Source organism: Anas acuta, chromosome 12, assembly GCF_963932015.1.
Source record: "Anas acuta chromosome 12, bAnaAcu1.1, whole genome shotgun sequence".
Classification (NCBI taxonomy): Eukaryota; Metazoa; Chordata; class Aves; order Anseriformes; family Anatidae; genus Anas; species Anas acuta.
Window position 1 is genome coordinate 21,823,280 of NC_088990.1, and position 24,957 is coordinate 21,848,236.

The window sequence follows — 24,957 nt, forward strand, 5'->3', positions numbered from 1 at the left end:
TACATAAAGAACTAAAGCAAAATTCTATCATCTTGCACTATGGAAAAAAATACAAATTTGATATCTAGGGTTCATAAAAGAGCAAATTCAACCATCATATACAGCCATAAACACTTCTAATACGTGAATAAACATAGCAATTACCTGTGTAAACAGCAGGAGCATTCTTACTTTCATATTTTAAAAGTAGCAGATTGCACAGAGGTTCAGTCTCATTTTGAAGAAATCGAGTTAGGGCTCCTATGCAAATTAGAATTCAGGCAATTAGAATATAAACATTTTAAACTTGGGATTTTAATTTAGTTTAATATATATGGTGAATTTTATTTATTTATTTTTAATTCATGTATGTACCTGTATTCTAACTTTAATTAGATTGCATATCACGCTTCCTTGTGCATTAGACCTGTGTTGCCCTAATAATAGCAAAGAGCTGTTAACTGATACGACATTACCAATATGAAGGAATGCATCTGTCGGGTTAGAAAATGTTCAGATAACAATTCATAGCAGAAACGCATTTTAAGATAGAAAGCTACTTACTGTTTCAAATCGATTCAACTGTGGCGTCCTTCTTCAGCCTTCACCTGTCATGATCATGGCGCCACGGTACTTCAGTGTGCACCTAAACATCAACTGCTAATCTCTGGTGGTAGGAAGGGATATATCTGCATCTTTGACATCAGACAGAGGCAAATCCTTTATACCTTCCAAGCACATGAATCAGCTGTAAAGGCCCTTGCACTGGAACCTTCTGAGGATTATTTTGTTACAGGCTCAGCAGAAGGTAACATGAAGGTAAGCCTTAAGAGTAGCTGAGTCGTAATCAGAGAGTATTTACCTTAGGTCCTGTATAGATATATTTTGATCAGCATGCTGTAAATTGCCAGGTGAATGTGGTAACAAAACAGTAAAAAAAAAAAAAAATAATCCACAAAACTTCTACACTTGTTACACAGGATACTTGCTTTGTATTTATAATGGAAGCTTAAATATACTACTGTGCTTCTAAAGGAATTAGCTTTTGTTCTCCACTAAAGAAAATAGAATAGTCTTTTAAAAGTTGTATGACCGCATTTTAAATGGGTAAAGCAAAATGCATGATTCTGAAATCTTAGATTTATTTTTCCGTCTTAAAGATGTGTTGGTTTTGGCCTTTGGATGTTTGTACTACTCAGCAGGCACTCAGTAACCTTAACATCTCATAAAGTTGTTGTAACACCAACTTCTGTTCACTTCGATGTCCCAGGCAGCTACTGAGGTCTCATAGTAGTCAGACACACACAAAAATAACAGAACAAAGTCCCTGTTTTAAAGAGCTTATTTTCTGAGCAGTAAAGGAAGGAAATACAAAAACATGGTAAAGAGATTGAGAACACAGTTTCTTTCCTTTTAGCGCAGTGTTAATAGGTGCCTTCTGTGCCTGTGTGTGCTTGTGGCCTGCTCTTGTTGAGAGCTCCTTCAGCCTGGTACGTAGGACAGCTCAGTTGCACTGCCACTCTGCACACTCAGTAATTACGCAGCAGACTTCCTGCAGCATTCCTTAGCAGAAAAGCATTTCCAGCTGCTGCAAAGCTGACACACTCATCTTCATCTTGGATAAAAATACAGCCTGTTCATTTCTGTACCTTTCATGGGGAGGAAGCTGGCAGGCACTGCTGATCAGGTAAAACAGCAGCTTTGCCCTGCAGAGTAACCAGCTGGTCTACAGTATGGTAGCTTTATGCTATTTTACATTATGCTTCACCAAATGCCTTAAGACTCTTGGACTTGTTATAATTGTTGCTTATAGACAACAAAAATACCCTTTATCTTTGCTGAACAGGGTTTAGAACAGCTAAGAATCTGAAACACTAGGGAAAAAATAGAAATCCTAATTTTAATCTCCTTCTGTCTCATTTGTCATTCTTTTGATACAGGTGTGGAGACTGACTGGGTATAACTTAATTCATTCATTTAAAAATGAACATGCTAAGCAGTCCATTTTCAGAAACATTGGTGCTGGTGTCACCCAGATTGAAACCATGCAAGGGAATCGTATCTTCTCCTGTGGAGCAGATGGCACACTGAAGATGAGGGTTCTTCCTAATGCTTTCAACGTACCTTCAGGCATTTTTGACATTCTGTAGCTTTAGGTGAGCTGATCTTGTTTTTATATAACGTCCCTTTAAGTATCTAAAAATGCAGTGATATGCACTGTGGAAAGGAACTATTTTGTTGCCTTTCAAAGTAATTACAGCGGCATTAAGTATTATGGGAGGGAAAAAAAAAGATTAAAAAAAACTTTTACAATAGGTATATTTTGAGTATGCCTATAAGGATCACTGGCGTGGAAATGCACATACTGTATTGTAAAAGCAAAGAATAAAACCTAGTACAGTCATAGGTGGGGTTATTGTTCAGTAACCCACAAGCTGCATTTAATAAGTGTATTGTAAAGATCCTGACAGCTGTTATTCACTTAACAAGCACTGTGGCTCTGCAAGTCAGTAAGCATTTCTGATGTGATTCTGATTATTTTTATTTTTTTTTCACATTAATTGAAGCATGTCTACAACTTCTCATTGTAAAATAGTTTACTTTTAACTAAGTGTACTCAGTGCATTTGATTTTCTCAAGAACATGTAATGGATGCAAATGCTGTGAAACAATGTGCAATCAAGAACGTACTGTGAAACGTATCATTTTATGCTGAGATTTTTTTCCCTGTTAGTATTAATACATAGTTGATAACTTGCACATTAACTCATTTTTAAATGCAATTTCTTTTTTAATTTGTGCACTATTTCCCTTTCTTTCTGACAGTTATGTTCCCTCTTAGTCACCTGCCTTTACTTTAGGAATGTACTGTATGCATTAAATGTTTGTAGTGAGGACATCCATGATTCTGGTCAGCTTTTAGTTTGGAAAATCATTAGTCCAGAAAATACTTCATTAAATGAAGCTATTAAGAGTATACCAATAGAACATACAATACCACATTTCAGATGAATGTCAGGCTTTATGTGGCCAGCTAGTAAATAGTGGATAAAACTAATAATTAAATTATTACCACAGCATATTGTATAAACTATGCAGAGTTCAATATTGTTTGCTTGTAATATAACTAGCTACTGTTGTCAGATGTATTTTTCTGTTGTAAACAAAAAACATGTTCTTAAGACACTGGAAAAGATGTCTGCATATTTAAGTGTTAACAAACTGTCTTATTCCTCCAATGAACATTTTGATGTCTGTGCTGTACTGTAAAATATACTATAATAAAAAGCACCTTTCTCCAAAGGCAATTTTAAATTGCAGGCTGTGAAGGAGGAAAAAGAAGAAAAGTAAATGTCATTGTTTAGTTTTCGCTTTTTAAGTTAAATAAATTTCATTTATTTCATGGAACAATTCATTCCAGAACTTTCTTACATTTAAATAGACTTAACTGAACCTCTGATAAATTGACTGGAGACTGCATGAGCTAGCTTTGACTTGGCCTCAGAATGTACTGAGGTAAAAAGGATTAGCTGTTTGCATTTTACTTTCAGCTGTCCTAGAAAATTTTAAAGCTAACAGAATATAGTTCATCTCCAACAAAGGTAGCTGCAAGAAACACTTGCACTTACACAAGCCAGATTCTGTCACTAAGGAAAGAGGCCGAGTTTGCTGTCCCTCCTCCAGGTTGAGCTGAGTGGGTCAACAATGACAGTCAGAAATTTAACATGGATTTAACATCTGCACATTATAAAAACATTTTCTGGCTTGAACTATATTTGCACCATCCTTACCATGCAAGGCCTGAATCATGGTCTTAGTGCAGTCACCAAGTATGCTGAGAAGAAAGGAGTTTAGCTGCCGAGGTATTTTTCCAGCACATCTGCTAGACCAAGGTTCTGCCTGCATAGATAGTCTTTCATTGGTGCCTTGATGTCACAGGTATTAATTAGCTCAGTGCAGTCAGGGGTTTAAGTGATGCTTTGTTTCTAAATATTTAGATGAAAACTGCATGGGCTTTACCAATAAACACGGGCAGCTCAGAAAACGCCTACCTAAATTTCTGAGGTCATGATGATTTTCCATTGAAACACTCAAAGCAACAGACAGGATTTACCTTGCAACGTTAATTTTAGAAATACGAAGTACTGAGTAAAATTAAAATCAAAATTTCCTATCATTTTTCACCTCTTAAAAATGTGAATGTGAGTGGGAAAAGAGGAGGCTCAGCGGTGACCTTATCGCACTCTACAGGTACATTAAATGAGGCTGTAGCAAGGTGGGGGTTGGTCTGTTCTCCCACGTGCCTGGTGACAGGAGGAGGGGGAGTGGGCTAAAGTTACACCAGGGGAGGTTTAGGTTGGATATTACAAAGAACTTCTTTACTGAGAGGGTTGTTGGACAGTGGAATGGGCTGCCCAGGGAAGTGGTGGAGTCACCATCCCTGGAGGTCTTTAAAAGACATTTAGATATAGAGCTTACTGATATGGTTTAGTGGAGGACTGGTTAGTGTTAGGTCAGAGGTTGGACTCAGTGATCTTCGAGGTCTCTTCCAACCTAGATGATTCTGTGATTCTAATTTCCAAACTAACAGTGACAAATTTGTGACAAAACAGTGACAAAGCACTATAATAAATACATGCAATCCTGCCCCAGGTATTTTATTTTTCTATGACTACCGGCAAAAAAAAAATATATACCCTTCATTTTGTCATTTCATTTGTATGGAGGAATGTGAGGCAAATTTAGTAAAATATAACTTACTACATCTAAGTGTAGTTATAAGGAAGTTATACTTCCATGGAGTGGTAGAGCTTAGATGGCAGTGAGGGGTAAAGAAGAGACTGCAGCAACACAAGTAACTTGAACACTGTTAAAACAGAAATTTTAATCAAAAATTATACATGTTTTCTTCAATTTTGTACCTGGTTACTTTCCTTCCAACATTCTCATTACTAAACACAGTTTCATATGCTTCAATATTTAATAATGCCATTATTCCCATTTTCCTTGTACCTGGGCTGGATTTTGCTCTTAGTTATGTAACAGTTAGCTGAACTTTTCAAATTTGATGATTTTTTTTATATGCATCTATATTTAAGTAACTATTTCCATCCCCATTATATTTAACAGCTGTATATCTTTGTCCAAAACATGTTCAGAGAGGATCACTGGAAAGTATTAAGTGAAAATAACAGCATTTGTACACAAGAGGTCATTATTTAGACGCTTATACTAAGACCATAATTACTGACTAGAAAATGATTGCAGATAAGATGGTTGTAACTGATAGTTATAAATAGTCACTGTCAAACACATAATCATGGAATAATCAACATACATTATATCTAATTATCTGCTCAAGAATAGGCGAAAAACAAAAGCAAGTCTGTGCTGTGTGCCAGCTGCAATATTGAACAGCTATGCTTTGAACAAAAAATAATAAAAAATGGCCTATATAATTTGAGTGTTTATACAAAGGGGTCTGATCTCCCTTTTAAGCACACATGCAAACCACCATCAGTGAACAGAAAATGTATACCAAATGAAGAGACTTCGCTATGTATATAATATAGCTTTAAATAATAATTCATTTAGCCAAGCACGACTCCCTAACATGCTATTTTAAGATATATTCATCTGCCAAAATGTACAGGGTATACCATTAGGCTCCCATTCTCCCACGTGTACAAATTCTTATCTCTAAGACTGTATGAAAGCATAGCAAGAATGGACTGTGAAGATCGTAACTCAAAACTTATATCAATCTGCTTTTCTTTCAATAAATCAAAAGCAAAACTTACTGTAATATCCTTAGTATCAGTAACATACATAACTCCACATGCTATGAATGCATTACCAGCCTTGGACTTAGGATATGTGGTATTGATATGCCGAATGACTGAAAATGTTTCTTCATCAATGTGTGCTACTATTATATTTTCATCAGTGCTTGAGGCATATATAATCCAAAGACCCTTTTCATCCACTGCCACGTTGAAATATGTCTTCGAGTTAGCAAAGAGGTAGTTACGACCATGATATAAGGCATTTTCAATTGGCAGTGTGCCCAAGGATGCTTTATCAAGCCCAAATCTGAAATGAAAATAAAATAAGTATTTAGTATTTTGTGTTAGAATTTTGTTTTTATATACAAAGGTTGATTGTATTGATTCAGTGTACATAATGATAGAAACGTAGCTAAAAATAGTTGAGTTTAAAGACCATTCTGGTATTTTTTACGTTGAAGTACTCCACTCAAAGCATCTTCCAAAACACTAGGAGAAAATTCCAGTGTAATAACAATTTAAAAGGTGTGCAATGACATGAACTCACTTTGGTAGGTTTCACTTTATTCAGTTTATGAACTTTATTATCTCTAGGGTGAAAGAAGCCAACTAAAAGAAAGAATGGGTATGAAAAAGAATTAGATATCAGGTGAAGCTCCAAACTTATAACTGAAATCAGTACTGAAATTTGCTTTCTACTGGATGGGAACAAAGGAAGAAAATGACCAAACTGGCATGAATTCTGGGCAGGATCACCTAGTCTTAGAGCTTGCCTTTTGAAAGAGGTTCAGATAATGCAGTGATTTGCTCAAATAAACATCAAAGGAATAAAAATTCTACTTTTGCTGAGCCAAAATTCTGACCTTGAACTGGCCTCCAACAGGACAGCCTAAATGTCTTGTCTCTGATGTATAAAATTGTTTTTATTCCTTGAAATTCCTTAATAGGATGATAACCTGAGGACAGTGGCATTTAGCACTTAAAATTGAGTTCCTCTACTAACTAGTTCAGAAGAGTAATCAGCTACTATCAAGACATATATTCAGTTAGTATTTAGTCACAGAACAATGTCATTCTTTAGTAAAGGCAGAGTGTACTTTATCTTTTTAATTAATGTATTCTGTAGTGCAGAATTACAGCACATTTCACTGTGACTTCTGTGTAACTATATAGCTCATTTCCTCAAATAAAGGAAAAACATTACTCAGTACAAGAATCTGCTACAGTTCCAAAAGTCTTCTGAAAGGACAGACTTGACAGGAGCACTTCACATCCAAGAACTTTCAACATAAGAGAAAAATACTGGAACACTCATTTTTCTGTGAAGAGTTGTTGATAACATATGCAGGAAAATCATCCTAAGAAAAGAATGACTAGACTACCAAAATGATTTTTGTCAACTTCTGTAAAATTCAAGTCTGCAGCAACTCTATATTCCAGCAGCGTATGTATGCACTAAAAAATGCTTCAAGGCTGGAGAAGATTTCTGAAAAATGCATATCAGCTCAGTTGACCTTATTAATCACTTCATGTTGGTAAATAGCTTTACGCAAAAGCTACAAGAACAGACCTTAGCAGGAACAGTTATATAGAAACACAGCTTTTCTTCAGGAGGTTATTCTATAAAGAGCCAACAAGACAAAAAGTATATCAAGATTCATTAGAAATGTGCAGGATCTGCGACACAGAACACCGTGTCTTTTCCTCTTTAATGTGAAAATTCTGAAGGGAGCAGCAAAGTGACGTTTCATTCCTGAGGTTCTCTTTCTCTCACCCAATCAAGGACAGTCCAGCCTAGAACTCCAAGTGGTTGAAAAAGTCCTTACTCTTTTGCCAGCTTGGGGTAAACGGTGAGATTCAGGTAAACGTTTCATCAACAATGGGGAAGATCAAGCTACAAAGTTTTCTGATCATCTGAGATGAGTAAGTCAACCAAAAACGAATACAGGTGGGAAAACATTAGACAAAGGAGAAAGGGGTGAAACATTCCAAAATGCATCAAACAAAGCTAGTTTTTAAATGTGTTTTTATAGTTTTTAGTCAAAATAGTTTTTAGTCAGCTTTTAAATATGACAGTAAACTCCTTACAACATTTGCAAAGTTAACTAGATAGGTCCTCATCTGTTATTCACATTAATTAATCAAATTCACATCAATACAAAAGTCCCAGAAGCTTTATTGCAGCCCAGAAACAAGGACTTTACTATAACAAAATTCACAGTGCCTAATCCTGTCTATGCTGAAGGTAAATTAAGTAAATAACTGAAAACAAAGACCATCTCTCAGCAAATTAGAGATTTTTTGAAATTTCCACAAACAGCTTGTGTTTGTCTGTATATGAAGGCAGTTCCAAATTAGCAGTGCCCAAGCAAGGGCAAGGAACTTCTCTCTCATCACTGTGCATTGCTTAGATGGAGATGGTCATTAAAAAGGTTTAAACAAGAAGTCCTACAGATATTTAAAGGAGGTTACCAAAAATTGAGCTTGTCTTTGGCAGAATAAATATTATAGAATCCAAGCAGCTTGCTCACATTCCTTGGCATCCAAATGAATATAGGAAGAAGGCACTCACACCTGCTTGGGTAGAGACATCAAAGTATAGAAATGTTCTTGGCTCAAACATCAGAGTCATGTAGTGGAGCTTGAAAGCAGTTGCAATCTTTCACTTGCCCTTGGACTGCCTTTCTTTGGCACTCCACACAAGATGAGATTTTGGTTTTGATTTGTATTGTCTGTCATCAGTAGAAAGTGAGGAAATAAAGATGTAATTCCCCGTTCAAATTCAGAAAGACGCATTGTGAGAGTTACAGAAACTTCTTATTATGAAGAAATCAAACAGCAGAACCACTCCTCCACAGTGGAATGTACACCAGGTCACTACGTCCTCAGCTGATGCCTTAGTGCATTCCTCTGCACTAGCAGCATTAACAACTCCTACCAGCAAAGAACAGTGCTATTTGAGAATAAGGCATGTGTGTCAACCCAGCAAGAAGCTCTGGAAAGCCAAAATGTTCCATTGTTCCATAAGTGGGCTTCAGTCATGGAATCCCATATCTGTGTCCCCCAGACTGCAACTGAACCGATTTCCACCCTGATGCAGGTACACATGCACAGGTTATTTTCTTCAATTGTGCTCTTTTTTTCTGAGCCCCAAATTCATTAGTCAGTTCCCACTTCTTTCTGGCAATTATGAACACAGCAAAGAATTCAAGTGCAAGAACACCCAGAGCAGTGTAGTGTATAATACAAAACTCATGGACCCCAGGACAGACAACAGAAAAAATCCATTGTCATCTCTGCACGCAGCATCTTTTCAATCTGCAGGCCCAGTTGTCCTATATATGTCATGTATCATGTAGCAACTGACATAGAGCTGAACAATGTTTAAAGAACTGACCTTCACATCAGAGAAACCATTGAAGACTACCCTCCCAGTTCCTCTGCTCCCACGGATTCTGCACACACAGACTCTATGGAAGGCCAATGGCCAACATTCCAGTTGCAGACAGAAAAAAGTTAGTTGTTCTGTCCTGGAAAGAACTCTGAACCATTTCCTCTATTCTCCCTATTTTAGATAGGACCAAAAAGAAACATAAAATGGTACAGAAAAAAGGTTGTCTTAATCTAAGTGTATTTGACTTACTTCAGAATGACATTGGTTCCTCCCTTTTGATAGTACAGATGATTGTTTTGTACTGCATGACCACATCCATAGTAGAACCCTGTGATGTTAATGATTCTGTAGCTATCATTCAGCAAGGCATTGGAATTCTCATATTCTTTGACAGAGTTTCCTAAATGAAGAGAAAAACAACTATCATTTGGTTTATCTAGTTTCTGAAATCTCTACTACAATTCAATCAGAATCAAGTTTGTGACACACAACAATCTTATTTGTGTTTTCAACAGTGATTTAATGTTCTGGAATATGCTAAAATAACCCAGAAACAAACACCAAGAACCTACAGAGGTGTTCAAGGGCCTGCTTTCCACTGAATGTGCTGAGCCCTAATTCTGAACATAGTTGGTAAATTGTCAAAATATTTCCTTTTTCCACTTAGTTCCTGGAAATTATCCTGCAGTAAATGTAGCTCATGCAGCATCTGATTAATTTTCGCGTTTTCCTAAATAAAAAGGCAAAAGTACTAGCTACAATTTAAGGAATTAAAACTATAAGGGAACCATTGAAAGAAAAGAATACAAAGACATGAACAACAGACATTTAAATTTGGATTGATTAAAAAAAAATAATCCTCAAACTATTTTCAGTCAACACCAGATCCTGAAAATGTCAGAAAATACTTCAGATGTCTATAGCCTGTCTATAACTATAGTATAGTTATGTATTATATTGGCAACATGGAAAATATTCTGAAAAATATGTGAGTAAAAACATACTTTATGAGAAATATTAATTTGGATTGAAAGAATTTAATAGCAATGTTAATATAAAACTGACTTTTGATGAGTAAGTACTACTACTATACCTGAAAAATGCATGGTAAGCCAAATCCTTTCATCACTTATATTTGCAGGTTCTCGCATCCAAGTTCCAAACGTTTGCTGTACACTGACAAAGTGAACAGGACTTCCTACAGATGTTATGACACATTCTAGTAGAGAAAGAGCACACATGCATTATCTATGTTAGAGTACAAAAACAGTAAGGAGCAGTTAGTCTCACCCCCTCTCTAATAGGTTACCAGCTTTTTTTGAATGATCAAGGGCTCTGTCTTCAGATTTTCCAGCCAGAGTGTCATCATTTGGTACAGCACATGTCTCACCTAGAGTTGAGAGAAAAGGGAAAACATGGTATCTTTCTATATGCAACATGACAGATACATAGTCAATGACTTCATCAAACTAAAGTAATAACAACTGGGATTTTATTTCACCTGGAAAAAAGTAGTTCTGGTAAAAAAAAAAAAAAAAAAAAAGAGAGAGAGAGAGAAACAGAGAGAAATGGAAGATTAAAAAAAAAAAAAAAAAAAGGCGTTTGCTCTCACTTCTGCCAAGGAAATGAAGTGTTTGTGCTTGTCTGTTCCCTTGAAATTGTTGAGCTGACAGACAACTTTGAGGAATAACTAATTCTGCCAACAGATTTAATTCTATAGCTGTGAATTCCTGAGCAAGTGCTTAGAAAGACTGTGTTGTCCCTTTCCTTAGATAACAATAGATAACTGAAACAGCTGGCATCTGGCTGACTTACCATTAACACAACAAATGCTTCCTTGAGAATGAGCGATGACTAAACTCAAGTTTCATGCCCAAATCTAGATACACCAGCAGAGGGCGTGTGCTCTGTAGGCAACTGTGGAAGTTTTGCACTTGTCATTAATTTCCAAAACAGTAATGTACTAACACATACACTGAGCACTTTATGCATAAGAATGCAGGCCATTCATCCATGACATTAAAGTAGCAGAGGGAAGTTATACGCCACATTCCATATAGAAAAATGGTTCACAGAAGCAACGAATAAACAACTGCAAACATTTTCCCCCAGCCCTCAACAATTTTTTAAAGGATAACTGATTGGGTTTTCTCTAACATTTACTGTTTAATCAATGCCTTAATGAAGTTATTTATAGAACTTCTTCTGTAAAGCCTTCTTTAAAAGACCTCTTTTCTGCTTTAAATCAGTGCAATGTTTCATTTTACTTAGAATTAATAATCACAGAGAAGAGTTCTCAGTTCTGTGCTGAAGATATCGTGATTTCACTGTAGGCTTGTTTTCTAATCTCTTTTCTAACATTCATCTCCTTACACATTTTCACTGCCTAACATGCACCCTGCAAATTCTTTTAGACATGCACTTTCATTGTTGCTTTCCAATAGATTTCTGGGCTTCATGGGGCTGTGATGAAGTTTAAATGAGTAAAATAGCAAAAATATGAAATAACTATAAAGTAATGCTGAAAGGGTAGTGTGACATTGAGCAAATAAGGGCAGATTGCACTGCATTGCTGTTTTCTCCTTAAAGTTATATCCTGTCTTTGTTCACAGAGAAAGAAAATACTCCAAGATAGAGCAAAAAGAACACATATTTCTCCCATCCATTTATCTAGGACATTCACTGATATGGCATTAAACGTGGTAATTGATCACAACTTATCTCTCAAAAAAGGCACAAACAGTCAATCAAGCTGTAGGAACATGTATGCTTATAACTGGAATCTAGCAATCCCTCTAGGTCACTTTCCAGCTTCTGATCTCAAAATATTCTCAAAATATCTCAGAGAAGGAATCCATTCCGCAGAAATTATAAATTGAAATGCACAAATGTATTAGTCTCAGCCAAAGAAAACTGATAAAGTTAGCTGTGTGAGCAGTTCCCTATACAGTAATTTATCTAACAATATGGAATAATCAAGGTCCAAGCCTGTGTTTCTGGTGAAGCTGAATGCACTATTCAGATTTGAGAATGTTTGCAATACTCTCTGAGAATTTTCAGCTGCAGGAAACAGAAAACAACTAAGATTGAAAAGACAGTTTTGTTTTGTTTTTAATCAGAGACTACTATGTGAAATTTTCATTGCTTTCTTTCCACCAAAAAAAAAAAAAAAAAAAAAAAAAGATAAACATCCTGATTCTCATCCTAAAATATTCTGGATGACAGTTAATGGAGTTTACAAGATATGAAAACTATTGATTTGGTTTATCTGGGGGAGGGTGTGAAGGGTGTGAAGGGATGTTTTGTTTTTTTTTTTTTAGAATTAGCTAACAGTACCACTGAGATCAAACACACCTGAGCTTGCAATTAATTACTGTATTCTCTTAAGGAAATTAAATTTTGAAAAAAAAAAAAAAAAAAGTAAAACTTGATTTAGAGAAATCATTCTTATATTCTTAAGCAATAAGTTAATTACAGTTATAAATCAGCATGTGCATTCTCTTTTCTTCAAAGGGATATGAAGATTTAGTTACAAAAGATGATTTATTTTTGCATTATGGTGACACAGTCTACAGGCTCATAAAATGTAAATGCTCACAGAGGAACACCTCTTCTCTGCAAAGTTATTTGAATATAACTCCTATTTGCACACCGGGATTTCAAATCCATCAGAAATCCATGCAATAAAGGTTATCTCTCCAAAGCACTTCAGTCTGTTTCAACACTTGGAAAGAGGCTACCTGAGTAAATGGTCCAATTTTATCTTGTACATGTGTTTCTGAATTTCAAATAGGATCAGATTTCTGTTCAGCTATCCACTTTCCACTGTAAAGAGACTCTTTGAGCTCCTTTCTGATAATTCAATACCCAGCATCTCCCAAATGAGATTCTCACATGCTACTGCAATTACAGTTATGTTCTACATTAAGAATGAGGCAGAAATCATTGCTGTATGTTCCATCCAGTATTAAATATTCTCTAGTTAATAGCACTTATTAAAAAAAAAAAAAATCTTTTTACCAAACTGGAGAGTGATGTCTAAGGGGAAAAGATGATGCTAATGTAGGTACTAGTGTTAGCTCACTTGAAACTACTCTTAGCTAAAACAGACATCACCAACAGCTAATCACTAGTTTTCTCCTTGCAGTACACATTGTAGGTGCTAGACATCTTTAGACATGTTTTGCTTGCAAGATGAAGGGCTACTAGTGTCAAACTGGCAGAAGGGAGAACTATTTCAAATCCATTACAACTGAAACCTTTTTTCCCAAGACTTGAGAAGAACTGTGGGCTCCCTCTGCAACCTTACTATTGCAACATAAGATCAATATCACCCTATTAACGGTGAGACATAAAAATCAAGGTGCATGTTTCATACTTAATAGCTACATGAATTTCTTGGTCTATTCCCTTTTGATATGCCTCTCAAGAAGCTACATTCCCAATTATAAAAGGAATGCCACTCAACCAAACACTGTCACAGAGAGCTGCCTTCTTTTATAGAAATATGAAAAAAAAATTAGGAACTGAGACATTCTTTGTTATTCTTTTGTTGGATCACTCTGACCTCCCTGAAAACAGATTTCTCAGCTAGGGGAAAAATTCAGAACTGTAGGGATAGTAACAGTCACTGAAAGATACAATCATTTTAGACATCAAATTTAATTCCATTGAGGGGTAAAGGATAAGGACAACAGGGACCAGATCCAGTATGTAGATCCAAGCCCAAAGGTTTACTTCCATTTTCAAGCTGGAGTAAGCTAGAAATACAAATGCTGTTCTAGCACAAGCTTCTCTTTGCATTTTATTATCAGTTAATAGCTTGAGCCAAATTTTCCAGTTATCACAATACAACAGTTTTTGTAGAGCCCATGTTCCAGAGCATCCAAGGACAGCAGATCATCTCACCTCCCCTTGTTTCACTGTCCAATAAGAAATGCTCTCAGATAACATTTTGAAATACTTATAAAACATGGTTGCTGAGTTTTACAATAAAATGAGTGAGAACATCCTTGATTTGCAAGCACCAAGGTGTCCCCTTCACCTTCTCCCAAATATAAAAAGAAAGGAGGAGAAGAGAGGAGAGGAGGGGAGAGAACCTGATGGCAGCTCCTAAATTTCAGCAGACAATCTATGAACTGGCATTCTAACCAGCTGCACGGGTTCTAAGAGTATTTGCTGTGTAATTTGCAGCCAGTCACTGCAGCAGTTTGAAGGAAGTCTGCTCTGTTTTTAATTTTTACTTTCTGTAGCTCACCAACACAGATACAGTAGAGCAAATAAGAGAGTCTAGTTCATGAATTGGGATGCAATAATGATAAGAAGCAAAAAAATGAAAACAAGTCAAGATCACCTTGCTCCAAAAACTTCCATAATCAATTAGACATGGAGCCTTTTGCCTTCCTCCAGCTAGTCTACCTTGCATTGGTTCTGTCAATAACCAGGCAATTTAATTTTGCAGAAAACAGTGAAATGCAACCTGGTTAACAGGCATTGTATTTATACATAAAATTAAAATTCTGCCTTTAAAAGCTAAAAATATCAACAGCACTTCTCTTGCTTTCCAAATACATTCTATCTAGCAGAAAAAAAACATTTGTAAACACTGTTTTAGCATTGGAATAGTATGAGTAAAAGACAAATATTATAGATAGCTTGCTGCCTTACCAGGAGTGCATTTCAACAAAACATATAAGTACATACTCAGCTCTAAGTTTTTTCAGTTTTACTTATGCCAGGAGAATTAAATACCTGCTTATTGTTCCATGAGCCTTGGAGCAATGGGTTTTGAGCCAGCTAATAATATCAAAAAGAACAATGGAAAGAACTAACCTGTGCATTTGTTGCTGTATATGTTCTCCTGAAGCTGTGTTTTACCTTTACGTTTTCTTGGAGGTCCTGGGAGTCCAGGTGGTCCAGGAGGCCCAGGGGGTCCAGGTTCACCTTTTGCACCTATGTAAAAAATGAAGTACAATGTTGCAGCCCCTGCATGCAAGCAGACAATCTGCAGAAAACCGTATATGTCCACATGATGGACTTTTAGAGATTTCTGAAAGAGCCTCTGAATTCTTAAGAGGTTTTTGTGTGATCAATAAACTCCCTGAAATGCTCTTTCTTAGAATGTGAGCCATCCAGAACTTCACAAATTCTAAGACATGAATGCAATTTAATCTGTCTGGATTACAAGTGCATTAGAGAGTTATAAACCACTATTGCCTTTTATATTGTGATTTTTAGGACTTCAACTTAAGAGGCTACAGTTTTAGCAACTTCTAATGTGGCTGCCATGATGTTTCCTTCATGTATTCTTGAGTGGAAATCTGCTCTCATTTTCTAATACATAAATAAAACTACACTGCAAGAAAGAGCAGAAGGAGATCAACTGTCCTGAAGTGTAGTAGAAAGGGTGGAATTCATGTACACCTCAACACAAAGACCAAATAGAAGAGTATTTGTGAAGAATTGCATTATAAATGAAACACACTCCCCTAGGAAGTCCTTCTAATTTTTGGAGCTCCACACACCCTTGAGACTATTACTGACCAATACTAATATCTAAACTGTAGCAATACCCAAAAACTTCACTGTGGATAATGTGGTTATGTTAGTTGGTCCTACTCTTGCAGAAGCAGAGTGTATCTTTTTCTGTCATGTACGCTACTGCAAGAGACCTCTTCTTCTTCTTACCTTCTAATACTACATCATTGTTTGCATCCCCCTTTTCACCCTTTGCTCCTCTTGCGCCTTTTCCACCTGGCATACCATCTTTGCCAGGTAAACCCATTTCTCCAGGTTCTCCTTTCTGTCCTTGATCACCTTTTTGTCCTGGCATGCCTAGAAATAAAAAGCGTTTCAGTACCAAGAATATTGTTGCAATATTAATCACACAGTTCCTAAAATTAGTGCATTTTGTTGAAATACAAAACATATTTACCCTTGTTGGTGGTTTTCTTTTGTGTTTGCTTGTTTTTTTCACTTGTATTTTTCTGTATTGTTGTAATTTGCTTTGATTTCAAAGGAACTTTATAACCAAATAAGCAGGGGAATGGTATATAATTCATTAGGTGTGAAGAATGTTTTCTTTACCTAGTAATCTCTGAGTTTAGAACATGAAACATGGAGACCTGGGCCTTGCCAATGCTGGCTAGAGTATTTCTGGACTAGGAACACTAAGGAAAAAATATGAAGTCAGTTATTTTACATTTCTAGGGCATTAAAGAAGAAGTGCACTTTCATAGCACCTCTTTTCTTAAAGCAATGTCTTTATGTACTAACTTCATGTACTAACATTACAACACATTGTACTTTCAACATTTTCTATGTCCCAGCAGAGCATAGACTCAGCCACCCAGTAACCTTTTCACGTGGCTACTATTCCCTGCCCCTACACTTGTTACAAGCATGATCAGTCCAAATATTTTTTGTGCTTTATCAAAGCAAAAGTAGCTTTGATTTAGCAAAGTAGCATTTTTAACAGGACATTCGTTTGTCCTGTGTAATCTCAGCTAGAATATTTTGCAACAAGGAAAACAATGCTGTGTTTATAAGACTGACATACCAAAACTTTTCACCCTCTACCTTTGTGTCAGCTAATATTTTCATGCTTTAGGAGAGAAGCTTTAACCATCATAAGACTGGAAATATGTGTTCTTGCAGGCATAGGTTTCAAATACATTACATTTGTAAGTACTTGAGAGGAAAGTGCTTGTTCATCTACTTAAAGTTTCACTGTTTAAATTGACTCTGTGAAACCAGAAACAATTACTCTTTTGGGGTGAAATCTGAAATGCATCTTTGGCACAATTGCCAAATTGCCATGCAATAGGGTGAAAAAAACAGACTAATAGGTGGGCCGCTATAAATATAAATGCTAGCATCAGCCAGCCTACTTATTAACATACGCTTCTCTATCTTCCCCTCACCCCAGCATTATCCCTTCCGATGCCCTTCTGTCTCCTTACTCTCCTACCATGTGCAAACCACTGTTTTGTCACTCTGCCTTGAAGAACCAATTATCCATCAGTGTTTTCAATTAACTATGACGCATCAGATATGTCTGTAAAGCAATTACTGCTTTACACCTTTACAGTAATTTACAGCCTCAGAGCACAGTAACTGTCACCCACTGCACAGTGATTTGTAGAATCAAGGATCTGAGAGACAACAGCACTTCTCTGTGTTATTAGCAGAGACATGTCAGGGTGAAATCAGTAAGTTAGGACAAACAGTTTCCTTGACCAGCATAGAAAATTGCTTGTGGACTGCATGCAGCCTATGGGCTATTTGGCAGAGTTACTCTATTTGTGTAGATTATATTAAAACAGTACCTAGAGACTCTGCTGCATTACAAAGTCTATCTGCAACCCAAAAAAAAGAAAAAAAAAAAAAAAAAAAGCTGCTCCAAGAGTTTCCAGATTAAACAGACTGTTTAGAAAAAAGAAAACAGAAAAATATGGAAATACAGTTTCCCCCGCCATGATTATTATGTATCTGAAAGCAAAACTATGGTAACGTGAAACTCCCACTCCCAAACTCTGGCTCTGTTGGTTGTTTTTTTTTAAACCATCTGAAGTCAAAGCATCCTTATGTTGGAAGGTTGAGGGAATGGAAATATTCTTTTAAAGACAGTATTTAACAGCAAACTCAGAATACTGAGATGCAATTAATCTCATTCAATAGCTTTAATTTGCATTATTCAATAGCATATATATACTATGGAATAAATCTGAAGTAATCTACAAAAACTTAGTGTAAAACAAAGAATTTTACAGAGTTCTGCAATGTACAAATTCTTTGTAAACATTAAAACCCTTCTCCTTGTAACAAAGGTCTAAAAGTAATTGCATTTGAATATAACAGCAAGAAAGGTTTTTTTAACAGCAAAAAAAAAAAAAAAATACCTATTTTTCCTCTTTTTCCATTTACTCCGGGTTCTCCCTTTTGACCTGGTATACCTGGGACTCCATTTGATCCATTGTAGCCAGGGAGCCCATCAAGTCCAGCAGGCCCTGAACAAGCCAAACAGCATAATTGAATTTTCACTGTTAAATGCATTTTAGCCTTAAAATCACTAAATCTATATATATTATGTTTATGTGTATATATTCTTTAGAAATACAAGATCCTTTAATTGGCCATTATGCTCTCCATGCCAATACAGTATCCTCCTAAAAAACATCCACAAACACAAAAAGTGAACATTTGCCTTAGCATAAGAAAACTGACTGAACTGAATGCTGCACATATTTCGCACGAAGACCAGCACAGATCAGGCTTTTATATTTCACCTGAATGATCAACACAGTGGAATCCATTGTTACAGTCACTGTCAACGTCAGAAATACATCTTCCACAGGCTTTGACATTGCTTATGATACAGGCTAGACTAATCTAACACAAGAAGAGCATTTACCTACTCATCCAGAATACTGTAGTACCAAACTCTGACTTGATACAGAAGGTATCGTTCCCTTTGTCACTATCGAATCCCCACAAACAAAAAGTACCCAGTACTTTTCTGATAGAATTACTCTAAGCAGACCCACAGCAAAAGAAACCTGGAAAGCAAGCAAGTAACCATTCATATAGGCTAGCAACCATGATGATAATAGAAAGAAGGAAAAGTTATTACGGAATTGGGGGGGGGGGGGGGCGGGGTCAGAAACCAGTAACCAACAATTTTTAAGAGATATTTATAGTGTTATATTAAAATATGTTTGCCCTTTTATATATGTTCTTCACCTAAATGCTAGTTAACATTTGTTTTTGACCACATACATTTCAATAAATGTGAAACTATTCTCTTCCCTCTGATACAAAAGCCTCCCTCCCACCACTTAAAGGGGCATAGTTTGACACAATCATAAAAGTTATAAAGGCAGTCATGCAACTTTCCCTTATTCTAATAGGCAAAGAAAGACAACTGTTCTATAAAGATACATTTCTATATTTCAACATTTATACCAGCTTCTGTTTCAGTTACCTAAATACATTACGGCAATTGTCAAAGTACCTTACCTGGTGGACCTGGGGGGCCTACATCATGGACATGCAAAAGAACACAAGAAAGAGAAAATGGTGAGTTTCTCCCAGCAAGGAAACAAAAAACAATTCCAAATAGAACTGATCGGAATTAGATCAGGACAATAAAAAGGGGGAAAAGTCCGTCAGATTTCAAAATGAACTAGAAATTGGACTTGCTTCAGTTATTCTGCGATATGTAATACAACAAAATCTGTCTTATTTGCTTATACTCTCTGACTTAATTCAAGCTTAAGGCCTCCTATGAGAAGAAAAGCATAGCAGGCAGGAGTAAAACATTACTTGAAAGTGTTTCTGTAACAAGCTACATCTTACGTCCAATACATATTTTTAAAAAATAAATAATAAAATAATAATAATAATAATAATAATAATAATAATAATAAAGCAGGTTAGGAGAATACAAAGAAAAGTGGAGTTGTTGTAATTAAAGAACTAAATTAGTGCTGTCAACACTTTATTCAGTTAAGTAGTTTCTTGTTTCAACAAAAAATCTCTAAAACAGAAAATAACAGTAGTTGCTGGATTTCCCTAAAAACGACAGTGTTCAGCATTAATTAGAAAGCATTACAAGTAAAGGGAAAATCATTTTATAATACCATTACAGTGATTATTCCTTTTAGTCAGTACTGGCAGTAACATCACTTAACAACTCACTCCCAATTTTCCAGTAAATGAACATTTTTTCCACACTACAATGGTACATTAGTACCTACAATTACTTTGTCATCTGAAACTAAGGATCTTGAGTATACTTGTATAAGCATAAGATAACTAAGAAAGGTGCTTGAGAAGTAATAAGTATCACAGAGGGTTCCAGCAGATAAAGTCACTACTAAAGAGCCAATGTAGTAGTATAAGGAGAGCAAAAAGCTGCACTAAGTAGCATGAATTCAGAACTCTGGAGCCCAAAGAAATAAACGTTTAGATCGCCTGTGGTTCAGCCTTAGTTGCAATCAGAACTGGACTGCAATTTCAGAAGTAATATTTAACATTTGTGTACATTATGGTAAATCTCTTGTATGCTGAAATCATATGAGCCACTTAAAAATATAAAAAAGACAGCAATTGAAGTGTTTTATAAACTCCTAAAAAGTGGCTTATTTCTAATCTTCTCATTTCCAAAGTGAACACAATTCAGTCTGCTACAGTCTTCAAACTGCACCATACCCCTTCATTTGGCTACTGCCTGATGTTCTCTTCATCAAGACTCAGAAATTGCTCACATCATTTTGTGTCCCAGCTGTTCTAACTCCAGACTGACAACAAGTGAAACCCAGCACACTGTTAACATGTTCCTAAGGCAGGGTAGGTTAGCACATTTCCCTTCCAAGTCCCACTACTCCACAGAAGTTACAACAAGGAGAGTAAACACATTTATCCCATGGTAGCCTGGAAGTGTGGGGATACATACAAAAAATACTAAGGCTAAACATCAACTAGTATTTTAAATACACCCAAATCTATAAGATACGATTACAAAAATTACATAGGAAAGAAATAGCTCCAAGTAATATAAACTGAATTCCTTGACCTCCAGCATTTACTATAAGTAGGTATAGGTAAGCCCCAAAATAGCTCCTGTTACTTTTTTTTTTTTTTTTTAAATAAATAACCCAACTGATTTATAAATTCTGATAAATACCATAATTCTTGGACATTTTAAACTCTATCTACCTCAAGTTCTTTGAAAACATGGTAAATCTGTATTCTTGAAGGTATAAGTGTAATGTTTATAGTAACAAACATACCTGTTAAGCACACCCCTTTTGTGCTGTTACATAAATCCACCATCACCCGGACCTAATATTGCAAAGAAAGTAAAGTTTGAAACAATGCATGCTATAACGATTCAAATAAATTTATCTGGTCTAACTTTAACTACAGAAATCATTTTTCTTCTGTCATAAGTCTTTCTGTCAGTTTTGTTTTCATGTTGAAGTTTCAAATGTTTTGTCCCCTGAGCAGCCTGATCTAACGTTAACATCAGCCCTGATCTGAATGGGGTCTTGGACCAAATGACTTCCCCAGTCTCAGACTTTCTAAGAAGTTTTAGATCAATTTTATGTAGCTGAGAAGAGCTAACTGGTTCTGAATATCAGAATTTCATTTTTCTCTGTTCCTTCATCTCTCAAAAAAACTTGGCTTCTACACTGTAATTTGTAAAATGCACCTTGCCTGAGTGTTCTCTAATTCAAACTGCATTTTAATCTAAATGGTTTTGATGAGACTGCTGAAAGGATTACAACTTGCTTTGGAGCCCTCCAATTACCTCTGCATTGTATTTGCCAATCAGTGTGATCCCGTTGACAGTTAGAAAAAATAAAAATATGGCATTCAAGGAGTGAGTTATAGCAAGCAGCCTACATGAGAACAAAAAGATTAGCAATACAGCCTTCCAATCATCCAGCCTGACCTTTGCCAAGTAGAAAAGCTACAGATAAAAGTACTTTGTTTAAATTCTAAAGGCTTCACTTTCTTCAGAGGGAGAAAGGGGAGCAGGGGAAAGACAAAATAAAATATGAAATAACTTCTCAGAAAATTAGAGAGAGAGATGTAAGCCATCACCTTTTGCGCAGTTTTAAATCTCACTTTCAGACTTGGTGCTTACAAGATTATTGGACTGTTACTCTCTCATTAGTCTTTCTACTAGTGTATATGTCCTAATTTCCTATTTTAATTCCCCCCCCCAAAAAAAACATATATTTATAAATACATAAAAATAAACAAACAAAATGCCAGAACCTAAAATATACTTATGCTATTAATGCTAAAATAAGATTTTTGATGCCTAAAGTTATTTCAAAGATTCTTGAACAGTGGCCATCCACAAAACAGTATAGATTCCCCCCAACCAGCTGTTGTGCAGAGCAGTAGGATATCAGTACCCATAACCCCCAACCACAAAAATCTGTGCCTCTACTGCAAGACAGATTCTGCTCAGAAAAGACCTCCACTCAAGGCCTATATTCAACAGAGACCTGGAATATCATAGCTGTGAAAACCTATGCCATACCATCTCATTAGCTCTAATATTAATGCAGATGTTATCAGTGCAATGACTTACTGACAAAAACATCCATGGGATGTTATTGAAAAGGTATTTCCTGTGAGAAGTTTTTGGAACCAAAATCAATAGCCACATCAGTTGCCTTTTCTGCTTTCTTTGTGGGCTTAAACCTGCAATCTTTATTGGGACAGACTTTCCATTCAGGTTCCTTCAACAGTAATATTTTTCTTGCATTTCTTCCGACTCAGAACTTAAAAGCTTCTAAATCAATGAAAACTTTTCAGCTACTTAACTGCTCCTACATAGCAAGGATAATTTTGCACTGAAGTGCAAAAAGCTATGCAGTTTTGCCAGATAAAGGGAATGCTCTTGCAGCTACAGTCCTCTTTCGACCCTTCATTTAACACCTTGAATTTAAAGCTCGCTAAAAGGGCACGACCTATTTCAGAAAAGCACGATGTCAAAATACCGCCTGGTAGCGTCCTGGTGTGACGCAGGACAGAAAGAACACGGGCGACTCCACCAGCGGAGCAGAGGTTTGAAAACCTGCCACCTCCAAACCTGGTGGGCTGACCTTTTATTCCACCCATGTTTGCTGTAGCTCCACTAAACCTCTTAGCGTTTCAAAGTCTGAGAGCGCTCCTCTGCCCTACCGGCACCAGGGAGTAGGTGAGCATCATCATCAGCTCGTCCGTCTCGGCGCGCACGTGTCCGCGGGCGCGCTCGCCGCGGCGGCTCCGCTTGCTGCGGGGGGCGCCAGGAGGCGCCCGGGAAGGCCCGGCGGTGCCGCCCAGCAGGTCCCGGCCGGAGCCGGGGGCCGGGGGTTGCCGCGCCGCCTCCAGCCCCAGCTCCAGCTCCCGCAGCGCCGCGCCCAGCTCCCTCCACTGCGCCAGCAAGAAAAGCGTCCCGGCGGCGCTGAGCGCCGACAGCAGCCCCACGGCGGCCAGCAGCGCCCGCAGCGCCCGGCCGCCCGCAGCCTCCATCGCCGCCGGGCAGCGGCTGCCGGCGGGGAGGGCTTTATGGTCCCGCCGCGGTGGGCGTTATGGAGGGGCTGGCACGGGGCAGCGCGGCCGATCCGCGCCCCCCTCCCCGCTCCATCCCCGGGGGGCACCGGTCCCGGCCTTGAGGACTACCCCTGCGGTCCCCGGGAGCGGCTCTTGGGCGATATCCTCACTGGTTTCCTTCCCCGAGGCCGAGATATCAGCCGTCAGGGATCGCAGAGCAGGAAAATCCCTCCCGGTGTGCTGCCAGGCTGCAGCCCCAGCAGGCTCTTTGCACTCGTAAGAACAGTGTACAGAATTCACCAAGAGCACTACCTGCAGCTTTAGATGTCCAAGCGTGGCTGGAATTTTTCAGATTATTCCTTGTGTGACACAGGGTATCATGTTATCTCTCTACAACCAATTTCGCCCCTCATTAATTGACAGTAAAGATAAGAAAAGAATTATAAAGAGTTGAACTGCTGTGAGGAACAGCAGAATTTGCCTGAATACAAAGAGTTCATAAAGACCATGAAAATTACACAAGTCAGAAGAACATTTGTAGAAAAGTTGTTTAAAATGCTGAAATCTGATGTTCAAAGACAAAGTCCTTGTGCTTTCTTGTGTTGTTGCTATGTCAAATCGATCTTGAGAAATTCAGACACTTTAAATGCCAAGTTCCCTACAGGGAAGGGTTCTTGATTCTCAACAACTGTTCTCTGCATACTTCTGTAACTGGTCGGGTACGACAGTTTGACACTATTCTAACTATGCCCTTGACATGCAATTCAAGTTAATCTCACAGTGCACTAAAGCATAAACTATTAGGTCAAATCAAATTTGAATTTAATGTATGTAGTTCTGTTCCATCCAGTTAAACACAGAAGCAATACTGAGAGGAAAACACCTCTAATATATTAAAGTCCTCATCTCTCTGAAATAAAAGAAATACTACAGAAAGCATTGGTGTCCTCAAGCATCACATTGGAGACAGTTTTCATCTGAAACTATACTGATGGATTTAGGTAGAGAAGGGTAAAAGTAGAGGGGACAAAAACATCATTCCACCTCATTCCAAAATGACAGATGAGACATAAAAAAAAAATTACCATGTAGCCAAAGGAGCAAGGCCCACCAGCACGCTAATCTCTCAACTTTTTGAGCAGTTCTCCTGGGCTATCACTGCACAATCATAGAAGTCTACTGTGCCATAGTACACGATAATAGGGGTCTCTCTGGTAGCTCATACATATTGCAAAAATAAATAAATAAATATAATGCCTTTTTATCCCTGTAGGTCAGACAGATTTGGAAATTTGGGCTTACTGTATTGTGTAAATATTTCCTACCTTGTGATTTAGGAACAGGTTAGACCACCTCACATCCATTGTGCTCAACTTCTTCCACATCACAATAAGTTTTTCAGCTTTCTCTGTTTGACAAATCAGAACAAGAATTTGGTCCCCTTAATGAACAGGTATTTTCAGAAAACAGTACACTATTTAAAACTTAATCAATCCATTAAAAAAAAATACTATGATGGAACTGCAGCTTCACTATCTGATTCTATTTATATTCCTACTACTAACATTGGAATTAAATGGAGCATTCAGCAAAAAAAGAATCTTACTGAAGTTTAAATTACTGCTTGAGCTCTGCCTTAGTTTTGCAGATAGTCTGTTGTAGAAAAGACAATTAGCATCATACAGATGTGCATACATGTAGCTTTATGCAGGATGAAGAGTCTTAGAATGTGCCCCATTCTTG

General features: G+C 37.2%; 2 protein-coding genes across 6 annotated transcripts in view; one reads left to right on the top strand and one right to left on the bottom strand.

The window, feature by feature from the left end:
* Positions 1-3,390, top strand: part of DMXL2 (Dmx like 2) — a 58,569-nt gene extending 55,179 nt beyond the window's left edge. For 4 of the 5 annotated variants that reach the window (XM_068696497.1, XM_068696499.1, XM_068696498.1 and 1 more), the window contains 2 exons: positions 581-798; positions 1,920-3,390. In XM_068696497.1, coding sequence (XP_068552598.1) covers positions 581-798; positions 1,920-2,129 — 428 coding nt within the window. In that variant the 3' untranslated portion in view covers positions 2,130-3,390. Of the gene's footprint in view, positions 1-580; positions 799-1,919 lie in introns of those variants that run through there. The other variant, XM_068696502.1, reaches the window with a different exon arrangement.
* A 1,445-nt stretch (positions 3,391-4,835) lies between these two features.
* Positions 4,836-23,425, bottom strand: GLDN (gliomedin). Its single transcript, XM_068696503.1, has 10 exons — positions 22,864-23,425; positions 20,952-21,003; positions 19,177-19,194; positions 18,060-18,167; positions 15,847-15,993; positions 14,992-15,111; positions 10,469-10,549; positions 10,253-10,378; positions 9,409-9,559; positions 4,836-6,072 (listed from the first exon to the last, which is right to left on the bottom strand). Exons 1-10 carry the CDS (start codon positions 23,191-23,193, stop codon positions 5,613-5,615), a joined length of 1,593 nt encoding a protein of 530 aa, XP_068552604.1. The 5' UTR covers positions 23,194-23,425; the 3' UTR covers positions 4,836-5,612.
* Positions 23,426-24,957: the final 1,532 nt, after the last annotated feature.

Excerpts from the sequence above, each read along its gene's own strand:
- GLDN (XM_068696503.1), bottom strand. The coding sequence starts at position 23,193 with ATGGAGGCTGCGGGCGGCCGGGCGCTGCGGGCGCTGCTGGCCGCCGTG. Across the intron at positions 15,112-15,846 it reads CAATGATGTAGTATTAGAAG|GTGCAAAAGGTGAACCTGGA; the intron begins GTAAGAAGAAGA and ends TTTTTTACATAG. Across the intron at positions 6,073-9,408 it reads GGAACCAATGTCATTCTGAA|ATTTGGGCTTGATAAAGCAT; the intron begins GTAAGTCAAATA and ends TTTTCATTTCAG.